Source organism: Seriola lalandi, unplaced genomic scaffold (genome assembly GCF_002814215.2).
Source record: "Seriola lalandi dorsalis isolate HSWRI2012SDOR001 ecotype SW California unplaced genomic scaffold, Sedor1 jcf7180002054641, whole genome shotgun sequence".
NCBI classification, from domain to species: domain Eukaryota; kingdom Metazoa; phylum Chordata; class Actinopteri; order Carangiformes; family Carangidae; genus Seriola; species Seriola lalandi.
In genome coordinates, this window is record NW_019525194.1 from 216,553 (window position 1) to 239,638 (window position 23,086).

At 40.6% G+C, this 23,086-nt stretch overlaps 1 protein-coding gene and 1 long non-coding RNA gene across 6 annotated transcripts in view; one reads left to right on the top strand and one right to left on the bottom strand.

The window, feature by feature from the left end:
* The window catches only part of sbf1 (SET binding factor 1), a 65,259-nt gene that overhangs the window by 2,922 nt on the left and 39,251 nt on the right, over positions 1-23,086 (top strand). For all 5 annotated transcript variants that reach the window (XM_023420402.2, XM_087177741.1, XM_087177740.1 and 2 more), the window contains exon 2: positions 21,332-21,417. In XM_023420402.2, coding sequence (XP_023276170.1) covers positions 21,332-21,417 — 86 coding nt within the window. The remainder of the gene's footprint in view (positions 1-21,331; positions 21,418-23,086) is intronic.
* Positions 15,880-17,228, bottom strand: LOC147818323 (uncharacterized). Its single transcript, XR_015438089.1, has 2 exons — positions 16,955-17,228; positions 15,880-16,258 (listed from the first exon to the last, which is right to left on the bottom strand). It is a non-coding gene; the product is annotated as an uncharacterized LOC147818323 (long non-coding RNA).

Consider the following 23,086-nt stretch of genomic DNA (forward strand, 5'->3'; position numbering starts at 1 on the left):
TCCTCCACTGAAGCCCAGCCTCTTCTACACACACAAACACACACACCCCTACAGCTTGCTGTCGAGCCGGGACCATTCACAACATTAGAGGCCAGTGAGGACACAAAGAGGTGCTCGCAGGGCAGACGGAGCACAGATGTGGGCTGTTGTGTTTACAAAAAAAATACAATGTTGTCATGATTGTAGAGGTGTGACATTGTGATTTGCTATGATGTGTAAGACTTAATGGTGCTAAGATAGCAAAGAAAACAAAACAAAAGCCTCCAAGAAGTTTGTAACAGGCCAGTTTTGTAGCATTGATTGTCGTGTCAGTTGGTTGTCAACTCTGTAAACAAAATAGTTTCATATTTCACTTTTGGCACCAGTTTTACTGCCATCTTTCTCAGTTTGACTCACAACATTTAACATTTGAAAACTGAGGCGTGTCAAAAAATAAAAACCCCTTAAACGTAGTTATTGAAAACAGTATTGTTTCGATATCCTTATTGAAACTCACGTACTACATCGGCTCTCATATTGAAAAGTTGCCCTTGTCTCTGTTCTTGTCCGCACCATTTGTATGCAGAACAGCTACTAGATATGTTAATTTATCACATCCAGTGTGAGATGTTTTAGGGTTGGGTAATATGTCTCAGGGTGTGTGAGGCCATTGTTGTCAATGTTGGAATTCAGTGAGCAGGATTAGTTTATGGCAATTTCAGATTTTTATATATTTGTTGCTGGATTTGTCAGATATACAGTTTGGTGGATTGCATTTGTGTCTGGTTATTTTTTCCATAAACAGTTTATTTCATTTTTTACTCTATCACATATAGAGCTGGGCAATAGGGCCAAAAAGCTATCAATCACGCTACCAATAATTATTGATAATTTAAATAACCTATTTTCAACAAAGACTATTAGAAGAGACTCGAAGAAGTGAAGTATGCTTCCGTGTAGGTTATGTTCTTTTGTCATGCGGTGATGTGAATGATTGGTTGTCAATTGTAGCACGCTCCATTATCAAGGGATGTGATAGGCTGTTTATGAGGCTGGGAAGGAGCAAACTTGGGGTCTTGTTCATGCAACCATGAAACTATTGCACTTTCTATCAAACAACCATTCTCTCCGGTTGTATTGCTATTGTTTTATCAACGAGGCCTACTATCATAATATGTGTCTTTCAATGTAACGTGATGGAGGATTTTATCCATAACAGCCTCTCCTAAGATGCAAACATACTCAACATAGAAATGAGGCAGGCAACATTTTTTGTTGTATTTTTTGGGGGGAGCATTTTATGTCTTCATTAGGGGATCGACAGAAGAGAAATGACAGGAAATAAGGGAGGAAATGTGGAGTGATATGCGACATGCATGCAGCAACATTGTGATTCATGGTTTCCACCTAAAAACCTCTAGCCCCCCAAGGTGTCATGAACAGGATGAATTTCTTGAAATGTTTGAACATAAATAAAAAAATTCAATTTAGAGTTTCTGAAGCGCTGAAGTGGGGATTTCCATCATCATGACAACGCTATGACTAAACTATGTGGGTGCCTTTCATACTGAGACGAAAGTGAAATTGTACATGAAGCTACATCAGGATCAGAGGGTGACTACAATCCTCTCCTGAGTAGAGAGGAGTGTGTGTGATGCTGCCAGCAGTGCCTGCTTGCGGGCAGCCACTTCCTCCATCGCTCCAGAGCGGGGCTGCAGTCTTTCAGGCCCTCCAGAAATAGCCCTCACAATCTGCCTTTCATAGAGGGACCGAGTGACGCTGGGTCGTGGCAGTGCACTGAGGCTTGTGTGTTGGCGTGACCTGCTCTACCGCCTGCCACTCAGATGGCTGCCTGAATGTTTGTGGCTGTCTCTGTGTGTTTGCTGCGTTACCACGGCAATGTTAACCCCCCCCCCCTTGTGGGCTGCGGGTTGTGATGAGCATACTGACCACTGGGCTTTATATATTTTGGGCTGAAGTTAACTGTGGCGGTATTTTGTCTTAATATGCAGTAGCTTTAAATGTTTTGGTATTTGTATTTGTAAGAAGCAAAAACCATCTCAATGTAGTTTTACATCTCGTCTCTCAGGCTTCTCTCTGGAACTCTAAGAGAGGAGGCTCTGATCCTCTCTTCTGATTGGCTGACTGTTTTCTGAGTGGTCCAATAAAAATATAGCAGATTTCAGGTAAACACTCAGAGAAACCAAATCCTGCAAGGTTGGATGGTGGGTCCAGGTGAGCATGGCTTTGGTCATGGCTGAGAGCGGTGGCTGCTTTGTTGTGACATCACAAAGTTACAGAAGTCCTGACGGGTGGTTTTAAGGCTCAGTTTGCTGTGTGCATTTCTCTGTGGACTAAGCGATTTGATACTTTTACAGTATTAATATAGAATGTAGACCTGCTTTATAATCAAACAACACATGGGCATCTTCCTTTATACTATATGGGACTAAAAAGACAAAAAAATAATATCATAAATCATGATTGAAAAAAAAAAAGGTACCATTTGCAGCTTTTACAGACAGCTGGTCCAGGAGAAACCATCACACATCTCTCTTGTGATGTTACACTAGTCCTAGTGTGTGTGTGTGTGTGTGTGTGTGCGTGCGTGCGTGCGTGCGTGTGTGTGTGCGTATGTGTGTGTTTGTTTGCGTGCCTGCGTGCCTGCCTGCGTGCGTGCGTGCGTGCATGCATGCATGTGTCTGTATTACAGCAGAGTCCGTCTGCTGTGCTGAATGCTTGTTATTCATGAGGGAGCCGATGGCCCCAGGGCCCCAAAGCTGCCCCCATTCCCTCATTCCCAGTACACTGATATAGAGAAGTTTGTGTGTGTGCGCACATGCACTCTTGGGGTAGAGATGCACATACATGCTTCTACACATATGTTTCTTTACACAAACAGAGCATGTAGATCTCTTCTGTCAGCAGACACTTGTTCTCCTGTCAGATACGATATAGGCAGATCATAATGCTGAGGCTGTGTAGGTCAACTCCTCATTTGTTTGTCTGTTACTAAGTAAATGTGCTCTGCACCCAAGGGGGGGCAACAAATGGTTTGGTCTTATGCCCTAGATTTACATTGAGAAAAACAAAGTTCAAGTAGTCAGTGTGCAGATTTAAGAATAATTGCAATTAAAATCATATTTCCTGTTCTTAAGGTGGTCTTCATCAAAGGTGTCTGTTTGTATACATTCTTTTTGTTATTTACTACCACACAGGACATTTTACACTTAAATATGGAGACATATTTTAACACATTGGATATATTTAGGACTGAAAACACAAACATATTCATGTAAACATGGTTTGTAAGTGTGAGGGGGCGTTAGGGATGCCCTCCTCCTTAGTGCTTTGATAGTTTCCCTGGAATTCAGAGAATGTCTCTGTCCCCTCTCAGGACAAAGGCTGAGTCAGTGCTGCTCTCCGGCAGCCTGGAGGTGCCAAGTGAGCGATCATTCAAATCCCCAAGGGGTGATTCCAGCGTGTCCGGAACCGTTTTGATCTGAAGATAGGGGGGTTGTTAGGATTAATAGGGTTGGTTGTTGGAGGCTGGTTAGCAACCGTGGTAACCAGATCACTGTAGCACCCTGTTTGAGCAATGCTAACTCTTAGAAAAGGGCTATAGACTTTATATGGATGTGACAAGCACACATCTCCTCTCTTACTATGTATTTATTCATTAGAATTATCAATAATAAGTGTTTTCTTATTTATTTTTTATTATGCTCCTTTTTTCTTTAAAGTGCATCTTACACATCTTCCTTCCATCATATCAGCTCAATGAAAAACTGACTGATACTCAGTCCTTCTTGAAAGACTCAAAGTCAACCTGAGATTTATTTCAGTCGAATTGTAATATTTACAATAATAATATTTACCCTTTGCTAGGCCATTCAGTTTCCACTAATTCTCTCTGTGGTGTCTACATAAATGCATCAGAAATCCTGGCTGAGTGACTGATGGTAGAAGATTAAGTCTCCTCTTTATTCAGATGGCCACTAGGTCAAATCTGTCTTTCAGAAATATAAAGGAAATCTGCCTCTAAGACACCCACTGTGCCGGCTCTAATCTTATGTGTGGCCTGTGATTGGGTTGAATATTCAGATTAAAGGAGTGCCAGTGGTCTGGACCTGGCTTGATACTGTAATGTATTTATGGCACATCAGAAATAGGTCTGTGTTAAAGGTTATTTAGATTACTGTTGCAGCCCAGGTCTATATATTGGTGGTACACTCCTGGTTGTCAACTGCTAAGACTGTGAGAGAAGACTAAAATATTATATCATGCTGAAGTTTCTAATTTATTTGTACGGATATGAACCTGTAGATTAGGCCTTTCTCGTGTTAGCTTTAAATAAAAATAACAAACAGTACGTGAAAGTGCAGACTTTGTTGAACACTTGAAGTGAGTTAAATGTTATTGGATTAAAATAAGGGCTACAGCAGCGCAAAGGTAAATGCACACAGAGAGAAATGAAATGTACACATTGGTCTGATTTAGGAGGAGCATTGTAATAAATGTTTGACTCAAGCAATATCTCTTGTGCACAAGTACATCCACAACATTGTGATGAGGCAATTTTGAGGAGATTCTTCTCAAGCCATGAGATTTGAAATGAAATGAAATTTTCTTCCTGGCCGTGTGTGGTCAAACAGGAATGCAAGGTGGTGGGTCCTGGGCGCACTGACTGTATCTCGGCATCTTCAAGCAGTATGTAGGAGCATCAGTGCAAGCTGAGGTGGAATATAAATCAGAGGGTTTGGTTGTTATATATCGGAGAGTCTGGTTGCACCTGGGTGAATATAGTCCCATTGCAGCTATTCAGCTACTTACAAGTGTATGGAACGTGCAGTTGCTGCCAAAGTGCCTCATTTTTTGCACTGCTTTTTAATACAGTGTTGAGGAGCTGCTGTAATCCAACAGATTACCAGTCATAATGGAACAGTTTGATATGTGTATGTGTGTACTGTATGTGGTAACTTTGCAGCAGCCTAGTGTCGTTTGCATGTGATTTAATAAGCAGTAAGTAAGTGAAATAATAAGTTAACAGTCGACGGCTGTGTGTACACTGGCACTGGGCTCTGCTGCGACACTTCTCAATTCAGATGGCGCAGTATCTGTCCTGCTGCCACACACAATAAATAAACACAATAAATGTTAATTTTTATGCAGATTTAAATGGCTCTAGTTGCTGGGAGTGATTAATTAGAATGGTTTATACACATTTTAAGCTTTATTCCATCACTGCTGCACATTTGTTCCAAGTATTTAGTTTGCTCTCTTGATAAAAGCAGATTGACACTGTGCCAGAAACAGACATAAGATCTGAATCCAGTGGAACACCTTTGGGACGTGGAGGAACAGGAGATTGGCAGCGTGAATGTGCAGCTGACACATCTGCAGAAATGAGGTGATGCATTCATGTCAACAAGGAGCAGAGTCTCAGGGGAGGGTTTCCAACATGTTGTGTAATCCATGACATGAAGAACTGAGGCTGTTTGAGAGCAAAGAGAGGAACTACACAGTGTTATTAGGATGTCTATTTAAAAGTGTGTATTTTGGGATTCCAAATATAAAAAGAAAAAAGTAATTTGCCTAGAGATTCAGCCCAAATCTTACTGTCTGCCTACATTGTATTGCTGTCACTTGGCCTGCTTCCTGTCTGGTTATGAGAAACACACGCATGTTGGCTATTGGTTTCCCAAGTAACAAGATGTCATTTCCGGGCTGTGTGTGGGTGACTGCTGTGGTAGGATAAAGAGTATTCAGGGTTAATTTGCGACTGAAATCAGTCTGACACAGTCTGTAGTAGAGCTGATAGAAGAGGAAAGAGGAGTGTTTGGTTGAAATTATTAGACAGAGGGAAGTGTGTTGCTGAGTAAAGACAAAGGTCTGTGCGACAGAAGATAAATTGTGATTGAGTTCTTTAGCCCACAGCTGTCATGTTTCCTGTTGCAGTATTCTGGGGTAGCACACGGAAGTCTTGTTTGCATCTTGTTCTTGAGAAACTGCTTGCAATCATACTACGTTTCCTTCATTTCATTGTGTCTGTAGTAGATAACCAGATTTATTAATATAGCCACATCCTTTTGTCTACTGCTACTGTTCTCCTCTTAATCAGCTGGTCGCTCTTCGGTGTGTTTTGCAGCTAGAGTTTTTCAAAATGCTGGCAACATCTTTACCCCCTTGTCCACTTGAAGCTTTTTTTTTAGAGCCGCAAGACAGGACATCATCTGTGACAGCATCGTGTCAGCATGCAAGCCATGTGCCTTCATCATCATGTGATTGTCATGCTGATGAGTCCTAGATACTGCCCTCAACTTATGTCACCCTGATCCTGTCACTTTTGAATGTCACATCAACCTTAGTGGCAAATTTTGCCAGCTCCTCGCACATGGGCAATCATGCATACTTCATAGAGGATGACTTACAAAGGTTTCCTGACCTCTTCGTGACCTTTTTTCTTGACATTTTACATGTGCAACATTTATTTCAGTAAAAGACTGATTTGAATTATTTCTACAGATGCTGCTCTTTCCTTCCTTGCTTTACTCCACTGAAACCTCACTGAGGTATTGGTGCCTTTTGTGCCAATTTAGAGTATGCTCGTTGTACTAATGGACCCTAATGATCCATAAACTATGCTAAAGATGTAATTTGAGATGCATTTTTTACAGGGTTTAGCTGTGGTTTTTAGTGAGACACGTCTCTCAAAAAGAGAAACAAGTCAGGAGTAAACTGTGTTGCGTCTGTTACAGACCGAAATTGTGTTGAGCTGGTGCTTAGGCTACGTCCACACAACTATGTTTTTCTTTTAAAAGCGTTTTAAAGGCATCTCTTATCCCATGTTTCCTCCTGGCATCCACACTACTCCAGAGTTTTCGAGGCCCTAAAACAGAGACTTTTTGAAACACTACTGGTCCCGTTTTAGTCTGAAAACTCCAGGGTTGTGTTGTTTTCTGGACGGGAAAAACTGAGACCTTTAGAAATGATGCCGTAGACTCCCACGGTCGCTCCCTGATTGACTCTCGTCAGCCTCGACTACTAGTGTTGAATGCAACGTGTTAATGAATTCCAAGTGTTACTGACCTTTTTGTCTTTTGCTGTCTTTGCTGTTGTTCACTTAAATTCTGCAACACTACAACTGTCTTTGTTGTTCCGCCTTAGTAGAATTTTGTAGGAATGCCGCAATCATGTTTTTTGCCACTGATACCAATCATCTATGAGTGAGATCGGCTGATACCGATCATTTTTTTGCATGCATTGCAGATGGCGTCTCACACATTTTGTAAAAGTTCCACACGCCTGACACGTTGTTTTGTTTTGATGGCCTGTCACACACTGACACACAGCACACTACACTGCACACAGGTTCTAGCCACAGACACCAGAGTATTAACCACAGGTGATCCGTTTTAAGGTGATCGTGACTAGAAGCATTAATGCCATTTACCAATCACGTGTTTTGAATGAAAATCGTCCGATAATGATCGGTGGCCAATGAATCAGGACATGCCTATTATTTTGTGCGGATAATCAACAGCAGAGTAGACGGTGTTCTTCCTGTTTACACCAGCTCACGTACGCCGTGCGTTTTCAGACGTGTTTAGTCTATACTTAAATTGTTTTCGATTGAGAACTCCATTTTAAAATGAAAACGTAGTAGTGTGACGTAACCTTAGTTAAGACTGTCAGCCTCTGTATTAATTCACTGCTGTTCATTGTGACTCCTGTGTCTGCTGGGGCTGAGGGTGATCGCTGCATGAGTTCAGAGTCTTGTCACTGTTGTTAGATGCTGCCTTTTAACCACAGTATAAATGTGATTAAATGTGTGTGATTAATTGACCTCAATGTTAACACCAGTATGCTCATAATGCAGCAGTGCAGTGGAGCTTATGAACCTGCTTGGATTCTCCCTCACACTGACAGTTAACTTCATGAGGTGATAACATTTGAATATTTTTGCAGTATTTTTGCTACATTGTCTGATAGCTAATCAAATCAATGCAAAATAGTTCTCGTCAGAGTCACAAGCACCCTCCTGCTTAACTGCCTGTTATGCAGCTTTACTCAAAACCATAGTGTGAAACCTCAGCGTTTAAGACCGGTTCGCACCAGCGAGTGATGATCAGGGTTGCTAACTGACAGGTAGCAAACTGTTAACTCTATTTATTAAGAGGATGTATTTATACCATTGACCCCCATCTCATCACTGTCTGCAGATTATGCCTCTGCTGCGGCACACTTTATACTCCGATAGAGGAAGTTAAATAGAAGTGGACACGAGGACACGGCTAATAAGTTATGATTGCTTCCTGTATTTTGGAATCTGTGGTTCTTCCCTCTAAATTTCAGTGCTGTCGAAACAGCTGGCTATTAGTCATCGGTGAGAATTTGTGTTTCAAAGTTCATCAAAGTTTAACTCAATGAAGAAAATGTACTTTTCCCACCACAAGCAAATCCACTGAGTGTAGTGATTCTAAGGAAATGAATGAATCTTACCAAAAAATGTTCCATTTTTAAAGTTGTTGAGACTGTACTTCTTTGTACTTTGACATATTTCAATAAGTCACTTATTTTGGTGGCTAAACTTCTGTATTAGGGAATATTATTGCAGAAACTGGCTCAATGATTGTGGTTAAATTCATACTAACATAATTTTCTCAGATAGCTGGCATAAATACTGATGGCATTTTCAATTTTATTTCCAGCGAGCTTTGTTGAGGAAATTAAATTGTGCAAACTAGTGTACTAATACACAATTTATGACAATGATCTGAATGACTAAACTAGCCGAGGTCTGTGTTCAGTAGAAGTTGAATCCTGGACTTGATCCAGAAACACTGCTCAGTGACAGGAGAGTATGTGACCAGTGTTCAGTGAGCACTGGCAGGTTTCCTCACTCCGTTGAGTCCATTTGGTGCCTCAGGCTAAAGCAGAGGACAGCCAACTGTAGATGCTGAGGCAAATTGAGAAGAAGTCATGTTATTAATCATCAGTGTGTGAAGTTTCAATGTAAGTTTGGTCTGAAGCAAACGACTTCCCTAAACTGAGATGACTGAGTCACTCTGGCTGCTGAGCCGTTCTCTGAGGCTATTCCCTCTCCTGAAAAGCCTCTCCTTTTTGTTTTGGGGGTGTGGGTGGTGGGGGATTAGTTTTGCAGGAAGGATGTGAGTTTACTGAAGAGCTTTTGCGCAGAAAAGAAAATGCCCCATGTTGTTTCCAGGGTAACCTTCTGTCTGGTTCCTTAACAGCAGCTTTGCTGGGCCAGTAGATTTTAAACATGGGTTGGCTCATTAATTTATGTAGGCTTATCACCTTTGCTGTCATGTTACACCAAATTTAACCGGCTCTAAATGTCAAGTGTTACCTATTGATGTGATGTGCTGATCTGAGGAGGTCAGTGACATAAGACCGTATCATGTTTCCTCTGACCCAATGAGATGCTTCGGTCTGTAGCTGCAGTGCTGCTTTTAATCAGAGTGAGTCATACTCCTTCATATTGCACAACAAGACTGTCCTGCGTGTATGTGTGTGTCTGTGTTGCTGTGTGTATCAGATAGTGCACGAGTGAGTGCCTGGGTATTCATGTGTAAATGAATGTGTGTGTGTGTGTAAGAGCAAGCTGGGTGGACAGCAGAGAGAGCGCTGTCGGGGGGTGTGGTGTAGAGCCTCTACATAATGATGTCATAGTTTTGTGTGTTTTCAGCCAAAGGCGTCTGCTCTGAGTGTCTGATGCTATCTTAATGCAATGCAGTGCAGTTATGTTGCTTCAAGTTACTAAATTAAACTAATGATGCGGTAATGTCGTTAAATGTAAGCACATAATTGTATTATTATAAAGTAGAAAAAGTGTAATGGCGGCACAACAGTGCCTCAGTAAAAGGTTGTTTTTAAGTTGTAAGTGGACGTCCAATCTCAACATGTTATGCAGCAGTGAGATTGCTTCAGAACAGATGTTAAACCTCATTTTGTACAATCTTTCAAATGTGCACACAAACAAAAGTGCACGGAAACACACAAGGCTCAGAGCTCTTTTGTCCTAACTGCTGCAGTCGCTGTGGAAACTGCCTGATGTCGTGTCACTGTGGTTTGGAAGCCTGCAAACAAGAAGCTGCGGCCTGGTTGAGCACCAAGAGCATGACACACACACACACACACACACACACACACACACACACACACACACACACACGTTGCTACACACTAATTTCAACTCTGACTACAATTATTCAGTGATCACATGACCAGACGGTCTCCTTCCATCCTGTGTCGGGGAGCCTCACTGCTAGTAGTCAACAGTGTGAGGAGTCATCACCAGCCACAAATGCACACACACACAGACTCGCAACCACTACATATGACCCACATTGCCTCCCTTACTCCCACCGTTCATGGCCTCCAGCCCTGTCTCTCTCTTTTCCATTTCTTTTTTTTGGTAACCTTTATTTGACCAGATTAGCTTGGTAAGCTTAGTTTGTTTATTATTTCTAAGAGGCAGCCTGCTTAGTTCAGACTGTGAGCCGTGGTTGATCAGTTGCTCTGTTCTGGTTGATTGTGGCTGGTGTTAGGCTCTGATTGTATCTGTGGTAATGGTAGATTTTCTGGTCATCATTAATGACAAATTACTGTTTATAACAGCCTGAAAATTAAGTGCTCTTTTGCTTATAATGTTTCTTGGTTTCTTGTTTTGCCAGAAGTCAGAATTAGGGTTTGAAACTGAAGAGTTAAAAATCAGAATTAAAATCACTAAAATGTTTTAGAAATCTTTAACAGAATAAATGCAAATTAGATTTTTCTTATAAATTAAAAAGGTTTATTTATAATGCTGTTTTAAGAGGCGCAGGATAGTAATGACAGCTGGGCTAGTACTAACGTTTGCCAACTAGTGGTGTTAGCTCAAATGCTAGCTGCAGTTCGCTGTTTGCGACACAACTTTTTTTTATGAAAACAACACTGTAATAATCGTTAATGAGTTAGCTAACTGAACTAACTGGCTAATTATTTGTTCAGTTTATTAATCCCATACTCCGCTGGTTTGAACAAAATGACTGGTTGTGTTGTGTGTGTGCTGAGTTCATCAGAGGAGGAAAAGCCTGTTCACAGTCTTCTCATTGACAGAGTGTGTGGTTGCTCAGCACTGTAGGAATTGAATGCACTAATTGTGACTTGCTGGTTGTGTTGCTTAAACTGTGAAGACACAGCTGCTGTTTGTTCCCTTGTTCCCTCCAATACAAAACAGGGTGGACAAAATAACAGAAACACGAGGCAACATAGTGAAGTCGCTGCACAGAAGTTCTGTGTTTTGATTACCAGACACGACAGCAGGGCTGGTATTGTTTTCACCTTGTGTGTGTGCCTCATCATGGTCCTGAAGCAGGATCTACCACAGATATAGTTTTGAAAACTTTGGCACTCTGTCTGTGGACAGATTTTGTCAGTCTACTAACGTAACAACCGTGTGTTATACAGTCAGTTGACAGTTGACATCAAACTGAAGGCCCAGTTCGAAGATGGGTGTGATCTGACCCATGAGCACTGAGTAGTCATGTAATAATACAGTAATATCTACTAACGACTCATGGCTCAGAACGTCAACACATTGACAGGCGACGCAGCTGTTTGATCCACTGCGAGGTGGTCTCTAGTTTAACACCTGTCAGAGGTGTTAAATCAGGTCAGTGGTCGTTGTGGCTTGTGACCACTGTTTTTATTGTTGATGCTGTTTTTAGATATTTGTCTTGCTTTTTGTTGTCGTAACTTTGGAGACATTTACCCTTGTGGGATAAGATGAGAAGACAGTTTGAGTGTGGTGTGTGTGGTGTTTGCATGAGCTTTTATGAGGGAACAGTCGCTCTAGAAAGTGTTTAGACTACATAACTTTTTATACCCTTTGTTGTATTATAGATTACATTTTGAATTGATAAAAGCTACTCTCAGTAACTCCTAGTGACAAAGTTGAATTTTTTTAATGATTTTTTGCAAATCTATGAAATATCAAAAACTGAAATCTCCCATTTACAAAAATATTCAGACAGTTAAGTCAGTACTTTGTCGAAGCCCCTTTGGCAGCAGTTACAGATCTTAGTCTTCTTGGTCTCTACAAGCTTTGCAAACTTGGATTTGGGCAGTTTTTCACATTCTTCTTGGCTGATCCTCTCAATTGGAGTCAGATTGGATGGGAAGCGTTGGTGAGCTGCCATCTACAGGTCTCTTCACACATGTTCTATGGAGTTTAAGTCTGGGCCACACAAGGACAGAGACTTGTCCTGAATTCACTCCACTGTTGTCTTGGCTGTCTGTTTCAGTCTCAGTTTGCATGCACGCTGTGTGATGGCTTTGTTTTTTCAGTGTGAACTGTGGGACATTACATACACAGGTGTGTGCTTTTTTTAAAGCATACACACCGAGCATTTTGTTAGGAACACATGGCCTGTGCACCTGCTTATTCATCCCGTTATCTAATCAGCCAACCATGTGGCAGCAGTGCAGTGCATAAATGCAGGTAAATATAGATCAGGTGCTTCAGTTAATGTTCACATCAAACATCAGAATGAGGAAAAAATGTGATCTCAGAGACTTTGACCGTAGGTTGATTGTTGGCAGAGCCAAAAACATAAACACACAGTCAGCAACAGTTCGTGAAATGCACAGCTCGGCTGTTCTGGAGAAAATAAAAAGCAAGATTGACTGACAATGATTGAAAGCGAAACTTGGGGTCCATGGTCATATCCTGAATCTTAGATTCAAGGATATATACAGAAGGAGGAAATCATGTAAATCAGGAAGAGGATGCAACAACAATCTGTTGTCAACAAGACATTGTGCAAAACCATGATAGTCATCAATATCTGGCGCATAAGGAAAAGCCTGTAAAGGAAACTGACAGCCTTCCAGTCACTAACCTGCTGTTATTACACATCAAGTCTGGCTGACAGCTGGATGTCACGTCCCTGAAACGCCACTCCACTTGGTTCACATTCCTCTCACACTGCAGACTCATTGTGAGCCTTTGGAAACCATTGTCTTACATCATCAGCAGCTCTGTTATGCGGTCATGCTTACATACTGCTCACTACTTCCTAAACAGTAGCTCTTTGCTGAGCTCTAAAGTTTTTCTCTTGCTGCTCACACACACCCAGTGTGGATGTTTGCCAAATCCTTTTTTACCCTGGGCTGTATGAATGTATTTAAAAGGTAATAATTGACTTTAATTGTTACAAATTTTTGTGGTAAGAGGAACACATTATTTCTGCACTTATGACATCTAAGATCAAAATGAGGACTGTGTTCAACAACTACAGCAGGATGAGTAATTACTAGATTAGTCTGAGGCTCCGGTTTGTTGAATAAAACATGAGTAAAAATGTCTCAACCTCCAAATTCAAACCTGCAGGAAACATTTTAAAAGTTCAAAGTAAAATCACAATCAACCACGGAATGATTGGTTATTATATGTCTGTGCATGACTGCTGCATGTGGTGCCTCTTTTGCACAAAGCCTGCTGGAGATTAGCCAGGTCTAGTGTTATTCAGCTGGATGTGAGTGGAAAGCAGCGGGTGTAACATGGAGGAGACTCATATGAAACGACAATTTAGCCTGATTCAGCTCCTGTCATTGTGGTACAGGTGTGGTAACTATCATGCCCAACTCACCTTTAAAGGTCCCATATAGTATAAAAGTAGGTCTCCATGTGTTGTTTGATTATAAAGCAGGTCCGGCTTCTATATTAATACTGTGATGCACACAGCCTGTATTCAGAAACTGGGCCTTACAATGAGCCGTCAGGACTTCTGTAACTTTGTGCTGTCACAACAAATGCTCAACACTAAAATTTTGAGCATCATTTATGTGCTGCAATTTATTACTTAATTACCGACATATATACTGATACACTGAATCTACAATATGCTAATATCAGCATATATTTATTGGTCTAACTGCTTGACTTAATACTATTTTTGCACAGCATATTTAGTAGAAAGAAATTGCTGAATTGATGGAAGTGAAGTTCAACTGTACTGGCTACATGAAATGTGTTTGTATAAAATGGGGCCTGGGTTCTGGCTCTGGGATCCAGAGGCCTGCAGGACACCATACAAGGTTAATGCAGATACTTACCAGAGTAACACTTCTTTGCTTATGCAGTACTTGGAATACTTGGTAATATCCAGGACAAATCTCATTCCTCTCAGTTTTGCTGTGTTTATGCAGTTGTCATTAGAGTTCAGTGTAGAACATGCTGTGTTTGGTAGCGCACTGCTCTGCCAACAAACACAGCAGCGTGCTCTGATCAGTCCAGTGACACGCAACAGTATGTCTTTAGGAGCTGGAAAAAATAGATTAAGATGCAAGACTCATTCCAGCTACATTCCAGCTAGAGCTTGACATAGATCTTACTTTTTATTCAGGTTGTACCCTTATAAAACAGGTTACACCTGTAACACTGTGGGTATTTAATATGTATATTAAAGTTGGCATGTTGGAACAGACGAAGTGACCACATGATGTCTTGGCTTTGACCGCTGCTGAATGTGTTCGGTTGCTGGTGTCTGAAATACTAGAGATTTTCCCACAGGTTTGTTGAGTGTCACTGCTCAACAATGTCATGTGATCAGCTACGTTTCTCATGGGTGAGAAGGCTGTGATGATTGTCAATACATTTTAGAACTCCTTCATAGTACTACTACTAATAATTGTATTGTTACCATCAATTACATATATGTTTTTTTATAGCAACACAATTATTACAGTGTGAGAAAAGCAGATTATAGCTTTACCTGCTGCAGCCATGAATCTAAATAGGGTGTAAAGGGTTTGTGTGCAGTGGCCATATAAAGACTGCCTTGGCACTCAGAGAAGAAAATACAAACTCAGTGTCAGAGCTGAACTAATCTTCCTGTAAGAGCTGAAACCCCTAACATCCCTTACACTCTAAGGTAGAAGCTCTGAGATGAACTCTGTGCTGCCAGTAACCTGCTTAGTTTCACGTCACTGTCAATCTGTTGGATCGGCACCATGAACTCTGAGCTTTCATGACAAGGAATGATATTGGGATTGTGTTTTGACTTAAATAGATGAGATAGCCTCTTAATTTTTATATATTCAAGTAATTTTTTTTTCTTTGTAGGGAACCCTGACTTCTGTCCATATCTATCACCTAACTTGATTGTCTCAGCTTTCAGCCAGAGATAAGAGGCATTATGCAATTCGGTGTTTTCATTGAAATAAGCTCTTTCAAAATTAGTTTTTGTAGCAGCTTAACAAACACTCCCAACTCACTAATACTCACCTGTTCAAAGGGTTACGGTTACTGCTACTGTAAACATTTGTGACATGTCCTGGTGCAGCCAGGTGACACTGAGATATTACTGTCGGGTTCAGAGCTGTTAGTTCTGTGTCTTCTGCAGCTCTCTGGTTAGAAACAGTTACAACTGCATGACGCTGTCTGATTTTTTTGTGGCATTTTGTGTTGAGCTTTAGAAAGACCATGAATGAGTGGTTACAGGTTCTTAGTTTTATGGGCTGGCCAACACTACGGCTGGATCATCATTCACAAAGTCCAGTCGATTAATTTCGATCGATTTGAACCTTGATGAATCATTTACAGATAAATGTCAATGTGGAGTAAAGCACTTCTCAGAATTTATCCTGGGAATTTAAATTTCTTCTACATTCAACAAGTGACCAACACTTTTGTATCCTTGAATATAACAGTGTGTAAATTGCACATTAGAGGCTAAGGTGGAAATTCATTTCCCAGGTATAAAACTGGAACAAGGATTTATTTTCCTTGGCAAATGCTAAATGAGTAAAACATGATACATGTATATTCTTTTAGGCCTACATCTGCAGAAGAGTTCAGCAAGAGGAATAAAAACACATGGACTATCAGTAGCAGATACTTTAACTGTCCAGCACATCCGCTTTAATGATCACTTTGAATAGACAGGGTAGAATCTGATAGTCTGCTCTCTAATTCATACAAGACATCAGCCTGATATCTGCAGACAGCTGTTAGCTAGTCTTAGTTATCCAGCAGGGACAGGTTGAATAAAGCAGAGTCCACACACTGTTCACTCCACTTCCTCGGCTTCACGTCTCATAGCCTGAGATAAAATCTCAACAAACACAAACAAAGCTCAGATCAGCGTGCAGTCTTTTTTCAGTCACAGGGCTCCAGACTCTCCTGCTCTCTCATCGTCAGCTGTGTCTGGACCTCTCGGTGGCTCTCCCTCTCCACCAGCCTCCTCTTCTTTCTTCTCATTTCATCTGTGCACTGAGCCAGTGAAGAAGAAAAAGTACTTTTTTCAACTACAATGGCAGTACTCATGCCGGAGGGGCACCCAAACAGCCTAATGGTCATCATGCACTCGCACAAATGTGGCTTGTTAAACTTTAACTTACACACACACAAAAAATGTCACATATGTGACCATTTTGGTCTCAGCCTGGAGCCCTTGCAGAATCACTACAAAATAGCCACAGTCAGTTAACCATCCCGAGTCACGACAATTCTGTAAACTGTGATTTTATTGTATATGTATATTGTATATGTATTAAGAGATGAAGTCTTATAACCAACATACCAAAAGTTTTTGTAGTTTGCTAACAATTAGGCTCAGTGACAGTCCCTTATTTCATTGTATCCTTCTTCTCCAAGTCATGGAAGGTTCTGGTTGGACTGTCCCTGGTTATAGTCACTCCTTAAAGCTTGCTGACTAACTGAGGGAACCTCAAAAGCAGCAGACTACAGCGGAAAGGAGTTGGTCTCTGGCAGATCACTATAAAAATAACACAATAGCTCAGACTCTGGCTAGAGTGAGTCTGAAACAGCAGGTTAAGGAACGTGGTATTATCCTAAAAAGCTCCATGAATATAAACATAACACAATATAACACAATATAAATTACTTTTTTCTGTAGTTTCCTTTTGTGTATTTTTAAAATGTGCAGTGGTTGTAATTTGTTGTTACCGTGGCGAAGCTACAGTCTCGCTCTGTGCCCTCTCATTTCTCAGAGTAATTGCTGCCTTTGTGAAGTCAATAGGAAACCTTTAAGTCTTGTTTACATTCCATAGATTCCTTCTGTACACACGCACATATTCTTGACATCATTAGATTAGAGTGGAAATGAGCCCGTTGTGGAGACACTGTGCAGTTTGCATGCCTCTCCCAGTGCAAGGAAGGAGTTGAAGCTGGGTTGAAGGATTTTTGTGAGAGTGATCGTGTGTGTGTGTGTGTGTGTGTGTGTGTGTGTGTGTGTGTGTGTCTGCCTGCCTGCCTTTCTCCAGTGTCTGTGGTTTGGAGGCCTGCGTGTCACTCCCAACAGACTCCCTCTCTGGCTCATTCATACACTCCTCCCTCGGCTGCAGGATGTCCTGCTTCAAACTCGCTGAATAATCCCCACCCACCCTGCCTGACTATTGGCTAATAGTGTATCTACACCAGCCTTGATTTACACTGTCCCACTCTCATTGTGTGTTTTGTCATTGTTTGTCTGTGTTTATGGGTGCCTGACACACCTACACAACATAAGGCCGTATCAGGTGACACATTCTCCCAGCATGCATCAGCTACAGTATAGTGTACCAGATGATTCATCACAGTGTATCAAGGGGAATGGCAAATCACATTCTTTAGTGTCATAACAAAATCCCTCCCACCAGCTTTTCACCTCTTAAGTTAATAATTATGCAACAGTTTATTTAAACACTTTACAGCTATATTGTGTAAATGTAGTTCATTTTTATTCAGACATGTTACTACTTGCAACACATATGACATCAATGATGAATGAAAAGCTTTCATTGTATTCAATGTGCAACCACAAAGACACACTCAATTGTAGATGTTTAAAGGTCTCATATAGTATAAAGGTAGGTGTCCATGTTTTGTTTGATTAATAAGCAGGTCTAGGTTCTATATTAATATTGTGAAAGTATCAAAGCCTCAGTGCACAGTGAAATGCACACAGCCTATACTCAGAAACTGAGCCTTAAAATGAACCTTCAGGACTTCTCTAACTTTGTGATGTCACAACAAAGCAGTCTGCGCTCTCAGTCATGCCTTTTATGGATTCAAATAAAACACAGGAGAAGAGGAAAATAAGGAACCTTTAATTATGTTATAAGGTGCGTTTCTATTAACCTGCTTAATGTGGCCTTATTGGCCTTTGATGCCCAAAAATACAATTAACTGAAACCTCCTCATGTAGCATAACAAACATTTCACCTCTGATTCACTGTAAAGCAGGTCAGGACTCCGGTTAGGGGAAGTCATCTTGCAACTAAAAGAAAATTAAGAAAGAAAAAAAGAAATGAACCGCCTGACTTTGACGACTTGATCCCAGAGCACCGCTCTCACAAGTGTCCACATATCCCTTGTTCGCTAGGGAGAGGGGATGACTTTAGCGTTTCTCTGTGTGTTTTGGGAGCTGGCCTACTTTCTGTTTGTGTATCGTCTCTGTGTGTCTGTGCTTCTGTTTTAGTTCCCTTGGTAAAGGCCCACAGGCTCTGTTTTTTTCTCCAAGGCAGAATTTAGTACAAAACAGTCAGGTTTGGTCTAAATGCTGGTGAAAACGTCCCTTTATTTAGCTCACTAAATAAATGACTGTACTGTTCTATACTACATTTACATCATTTGTGTTGGGAGAATAAAGTGTGTTCTCTGTGCAGATGAATTCTAACAATAAGCAACCTGCAGGGCTTCAGATGAGACCAGGCTGAAAGGGGCTTGTGTTGGTTACATAAGTCGGCATTTGTCATGTCATTGTGCTGCTGTGATGAGTCTGGCCCTGGCCAACAGTGAAAATGGCCTCATTAACCACCAAACAAGCATTTGAACACATCACCACTGTTTAACAGGCAGATAGGGACTCGCTTAAAAGACTAATGTGACTATATACATATTTTGAAACACTGATGTAACTAATAGACCTGTCTCGTAATTAATCTGCCAACTCATTTGTTGCCCACATGCTTCTCATTACACCTTTAACCTTTACCTTTTTGCTTTAATGACCACGTCAGCACTACAAACACCAAACAACCATCAGCTGATTTACACTAATTGCAGATACAATGGTGAAGGTGTTTCTAATGACCAGTAAATGATAAGAACTTAAAGTAATGGAAAGCTAAATATAAGTGCTTAGGTCGTCACTACTATAGCAGTACGTCCATCAGCAACAATACACTAATCCTTCACTGCTCTCTGTCACTAACATGCTGCAGACTGAATGAATCAAATCTGCTTACTTTAACTGAGAGATCCTCATACAGGCACCCTTATGGATAAGATGATGATTCTTGTGAACGACTGGAGGGAATTTCATTATCCAGCACAAACATTCACTTGGACTCAAGAATGAACTGATTAGAAATTTTTGGTCATAGGTCACTGTAACCTCACAAAACACATTTTTGTTCATAACTAAAGAATTCATACACAAATTATGACAAACTTACACAAATGTCTAATAGGATAAAAGATGAAGTGATGACATTCAAAGGTCAAGCTCACTGTGACATCATCTGACATCTGCAAATACACTTAACAACTCTTACTAAATGTCAAAGGCTTCACCACATACTGTATATTACATGACTCTGGACAGACATGGATGTAAACTGTAACCTGTCTGGTTGGTGGAGGAGCAACAACGATGAGGCTGTAATTCTAGTTTGTCTTGTTTCTGCAGCAGTGTTAGATCACTTTACTGTATCATTAAAAACGTTGTGTCTTTAAATGGTGACAGACATTGTGGTTGGAAAAAGTTTTCCCATAGCTTGCATCTCACAGATAGAAGTAAAACAGTATTGGTGAACAGGTAAACTAGATAAATCAAGATATTAAAGTTTGTCTTGTTGACAGGCTGTAAATATCAATTTGACCCAATATCTATTATATAAATAGTTGTTGTCTATAAAGGACAAGCCTTACTTACCAGCCAATTATAATCAACAGCAACAACAGCAGTTATGATATATTGGACTCAGGTGGAGGTGGTAAAGATACTGGTGGAGCAGATAAAAACTTTATGGAAGTTTTGAAGATCTACTGGCCAATCGGAATTTTAGCCAGCTGACCCGATGGTCAGTCTGTCTGTTCTCTGGTCTCATCTCCTTCTTTGTCTGAGGCATTTTTAGAGGAAAACATTGTTTTCTTCAATGGAGGGTTTTCTTGCAGCTTGCATGCTGTGCACTGCACTGTGACATCCCACCTGTGTGCGGTGCCTCTGTGATCATAAATGTGGGGAAGAGGTTTGACAAGGAGGGACTCACATGCACTAACATGAACACATACATGCGCTTACATGCATGTGCTATCAGACCGGCAACCAAAACAAAGACCAGAGAAACTCAGATTACAACACACACAGAGGGGGTGTGGCTTCGTTCTCTGCTCAGGACGCCATTACTCTACTATATCTTTACATAAAAGATAGTTGTTTGCTGCTGTGTTATTGTCTAAAATCTAATTTACAGAACCTTTACTCAGTTTTGGTTGCATTTATGATGTTTTTCAACATACTGTTTTAGACACTAAAACTAACTTTATTTATGTTATGTGTATCTGTTAAAAAATTATTATCGTTATTGGATGTTTTAAACTCCTCAAATATTGAAATTGGCTTTGGCCTTAATTGTATCTATCAGGCTCTGCACCTTTTTCAATGAAACTGAGGCAGCTGCACATTGAGTACGTTCATAGTTGTAACCAAAGGAGTAGTTAATGTGTGGAAATGAACAGTTTATCTTACGCATTTGAGAATTCACATGGAATATGAATGTTTAGACATAAAGAGAGAGAGAAGTTGCTGTCCTGAAAGTTTTTTTTTCCTCTGCTAAAGTAACTAATTACATTGTATTATCACTGTACCAGTTCTTGATTTTCTATGTTGGTCCAAAGACACACCTTCACATTAGAGGCTAAGATGGGTTTGTGTCAGAAAAAGTTGAAACAGTTTGGTGCCAACTGGACACGTTTGTGTACTGTATTCAAATTTGTTGTCTCATTACATGTAGCACCCTGTTCACAGCCACATTTCTTATCTGAAAAGCGTAACTGATGCTTGACGTCAGGTCACAGAGCTAACAGAGGACATGCACCATTCTATGACTGTAGTCTCTCAAACCAGCAGAATTATATTTGGCATGGTGCAGCAGGACATACATTTTCTTTTAACATGATTATTTGAATAAAAACATACAAATGATAAAGCACAGCAAAAAAGAATGACATTGTTGCTGATATGGTTTAAATTAGTATTATTAGTAGAAATAAACGGACAATAAACAATGTTAATGAAAAAGGAATGAACTCTGTATGTGTCCCTCTGTGTGTCTGCAGCGGAGGGTGAAGGTCAAGGTCGCATTCTCCAGCGGTTTCCTGAGAAAGACTGGGAGGACAGCCCATTCCCACAAGGCGTAGAGCTGGTAAGTCAACACACACAGGCATGTTCCTTTGTAGCTCAGTCGCTAGAACAAGACGCTTAACCCTGTCAGGGCTACGAGTGTAATTCCCGGGCCGGGTCAGTGGTTAGGCACGGCTGCCAGTGTTACAAGATGTCTAGTAAGAGCTCATACGCTCAACACAACTGTGCCCTAGATGAGAAGTGTTTTCATGGCAGGTGTTCTTGCAGTGTCACTCGGTCAGCCGATCCATTCATCTACATGGCTGTCTAACATCTGGGTCCACATCAAAATGATTAGAGCTAACAACTGCAAGCCAAACCACATGGTATCTGCTGTGGAAATACATGGTCCTCTAAGGATGAACACTGGTTTTGACGAGGTACAGTATTGACCATCTTTAAGGGCTTTAGACGTAAGCCTTGGTAATACAAACACTCTGACTGGAATAAACCAAAAATAAATATGATCTCTAATTCATGGAGGTTGGATCTTAAGGGGATTTGGGGAAGAAGAAGGTTTGTTTAATTTGAATGGTTGCCTGTGGTATGTGGTTGTCACAGAAGTGCTCAAAGAAGAGACAGTATGTTAAGAAACTGAGGAGCTGTGGCATCACATATCAAATCTGTTGCAACAGAATCTGCACCTATACTGACTCTGTTAAGTAGATGACGTACGGGCCAAACGACATCACTTCCTGCATGTGCTTCACAAGACATTCACTGGCGTGGGTATAAGACTTGAGCAGATAAATATCACATGTGGTGAGAAACTGATATTATCGAATATCACAAGTATGATAATAACATTTTTCGGTTTTGGACTGTTGATTATTAGTTTGAAGGCATCATTTTGGGTTCTTGGCAGTTTTCTTCACCTGACATAGATTAAACAATTAATTAAGAAAATAATCAATAGATTAATCGATAATGAAAATAATTGTTAGTTGCAGCCCTAGTTAGTTTACACATATAACACAGTACACACACAATAAAGTAAGAACAGATCAGTTTGTGTATCTGAGTCATTATCAGGTCATACAGTCAGATAGGTGCATCCCTAATATTAATGCAGGTCAGGTGTGAGACCTGTTGAGTCAGTGAATCTGACTTGAAACTAAAAATTGCTTCATAAAAAGTTTCAGTACAGATTGACTTAAGATAAAAGGAGCGTGTGTGACATGTTTACACATACCAATTTCAGATCAAGACATCGAGTCAGTGAAGATACCCACTGAATAATGACCATAACATAATAAATTCCATATCTTAACAAAAACACTGCTAATATTGACTCTGTATTGTTTGCTGAACTCAGTCAACACCGTCACAGTATTGACTGCTCCATTAACATTTCTTGTTTTGCGAGTAAATATTTGAAAATTACATATTGTACATATTTTCAGCCCAAAACAATCTGATTAGAAATGAGAAATATATACTTCCATGTTTATTCACATCAACAGTCGGTGCTTCCCCTGCTTTGTCATATTACCAAAGCGGATGGAAAGTTTTCGGAACCTGTTCAGTTGTGTTCATGATAGCCCAGCCCTGCATGAATCACCCTGAGGTGTTGAAAGACCCACTGCTGTCACTGCTGTCTGATATGTCACCCAGGTTGCCTAATCTTTCTCTCTCTGTGTTTTTTTTTTTTTCACCCTCTGTCCTCCATGCTGTCATCACCTTTTCACCCC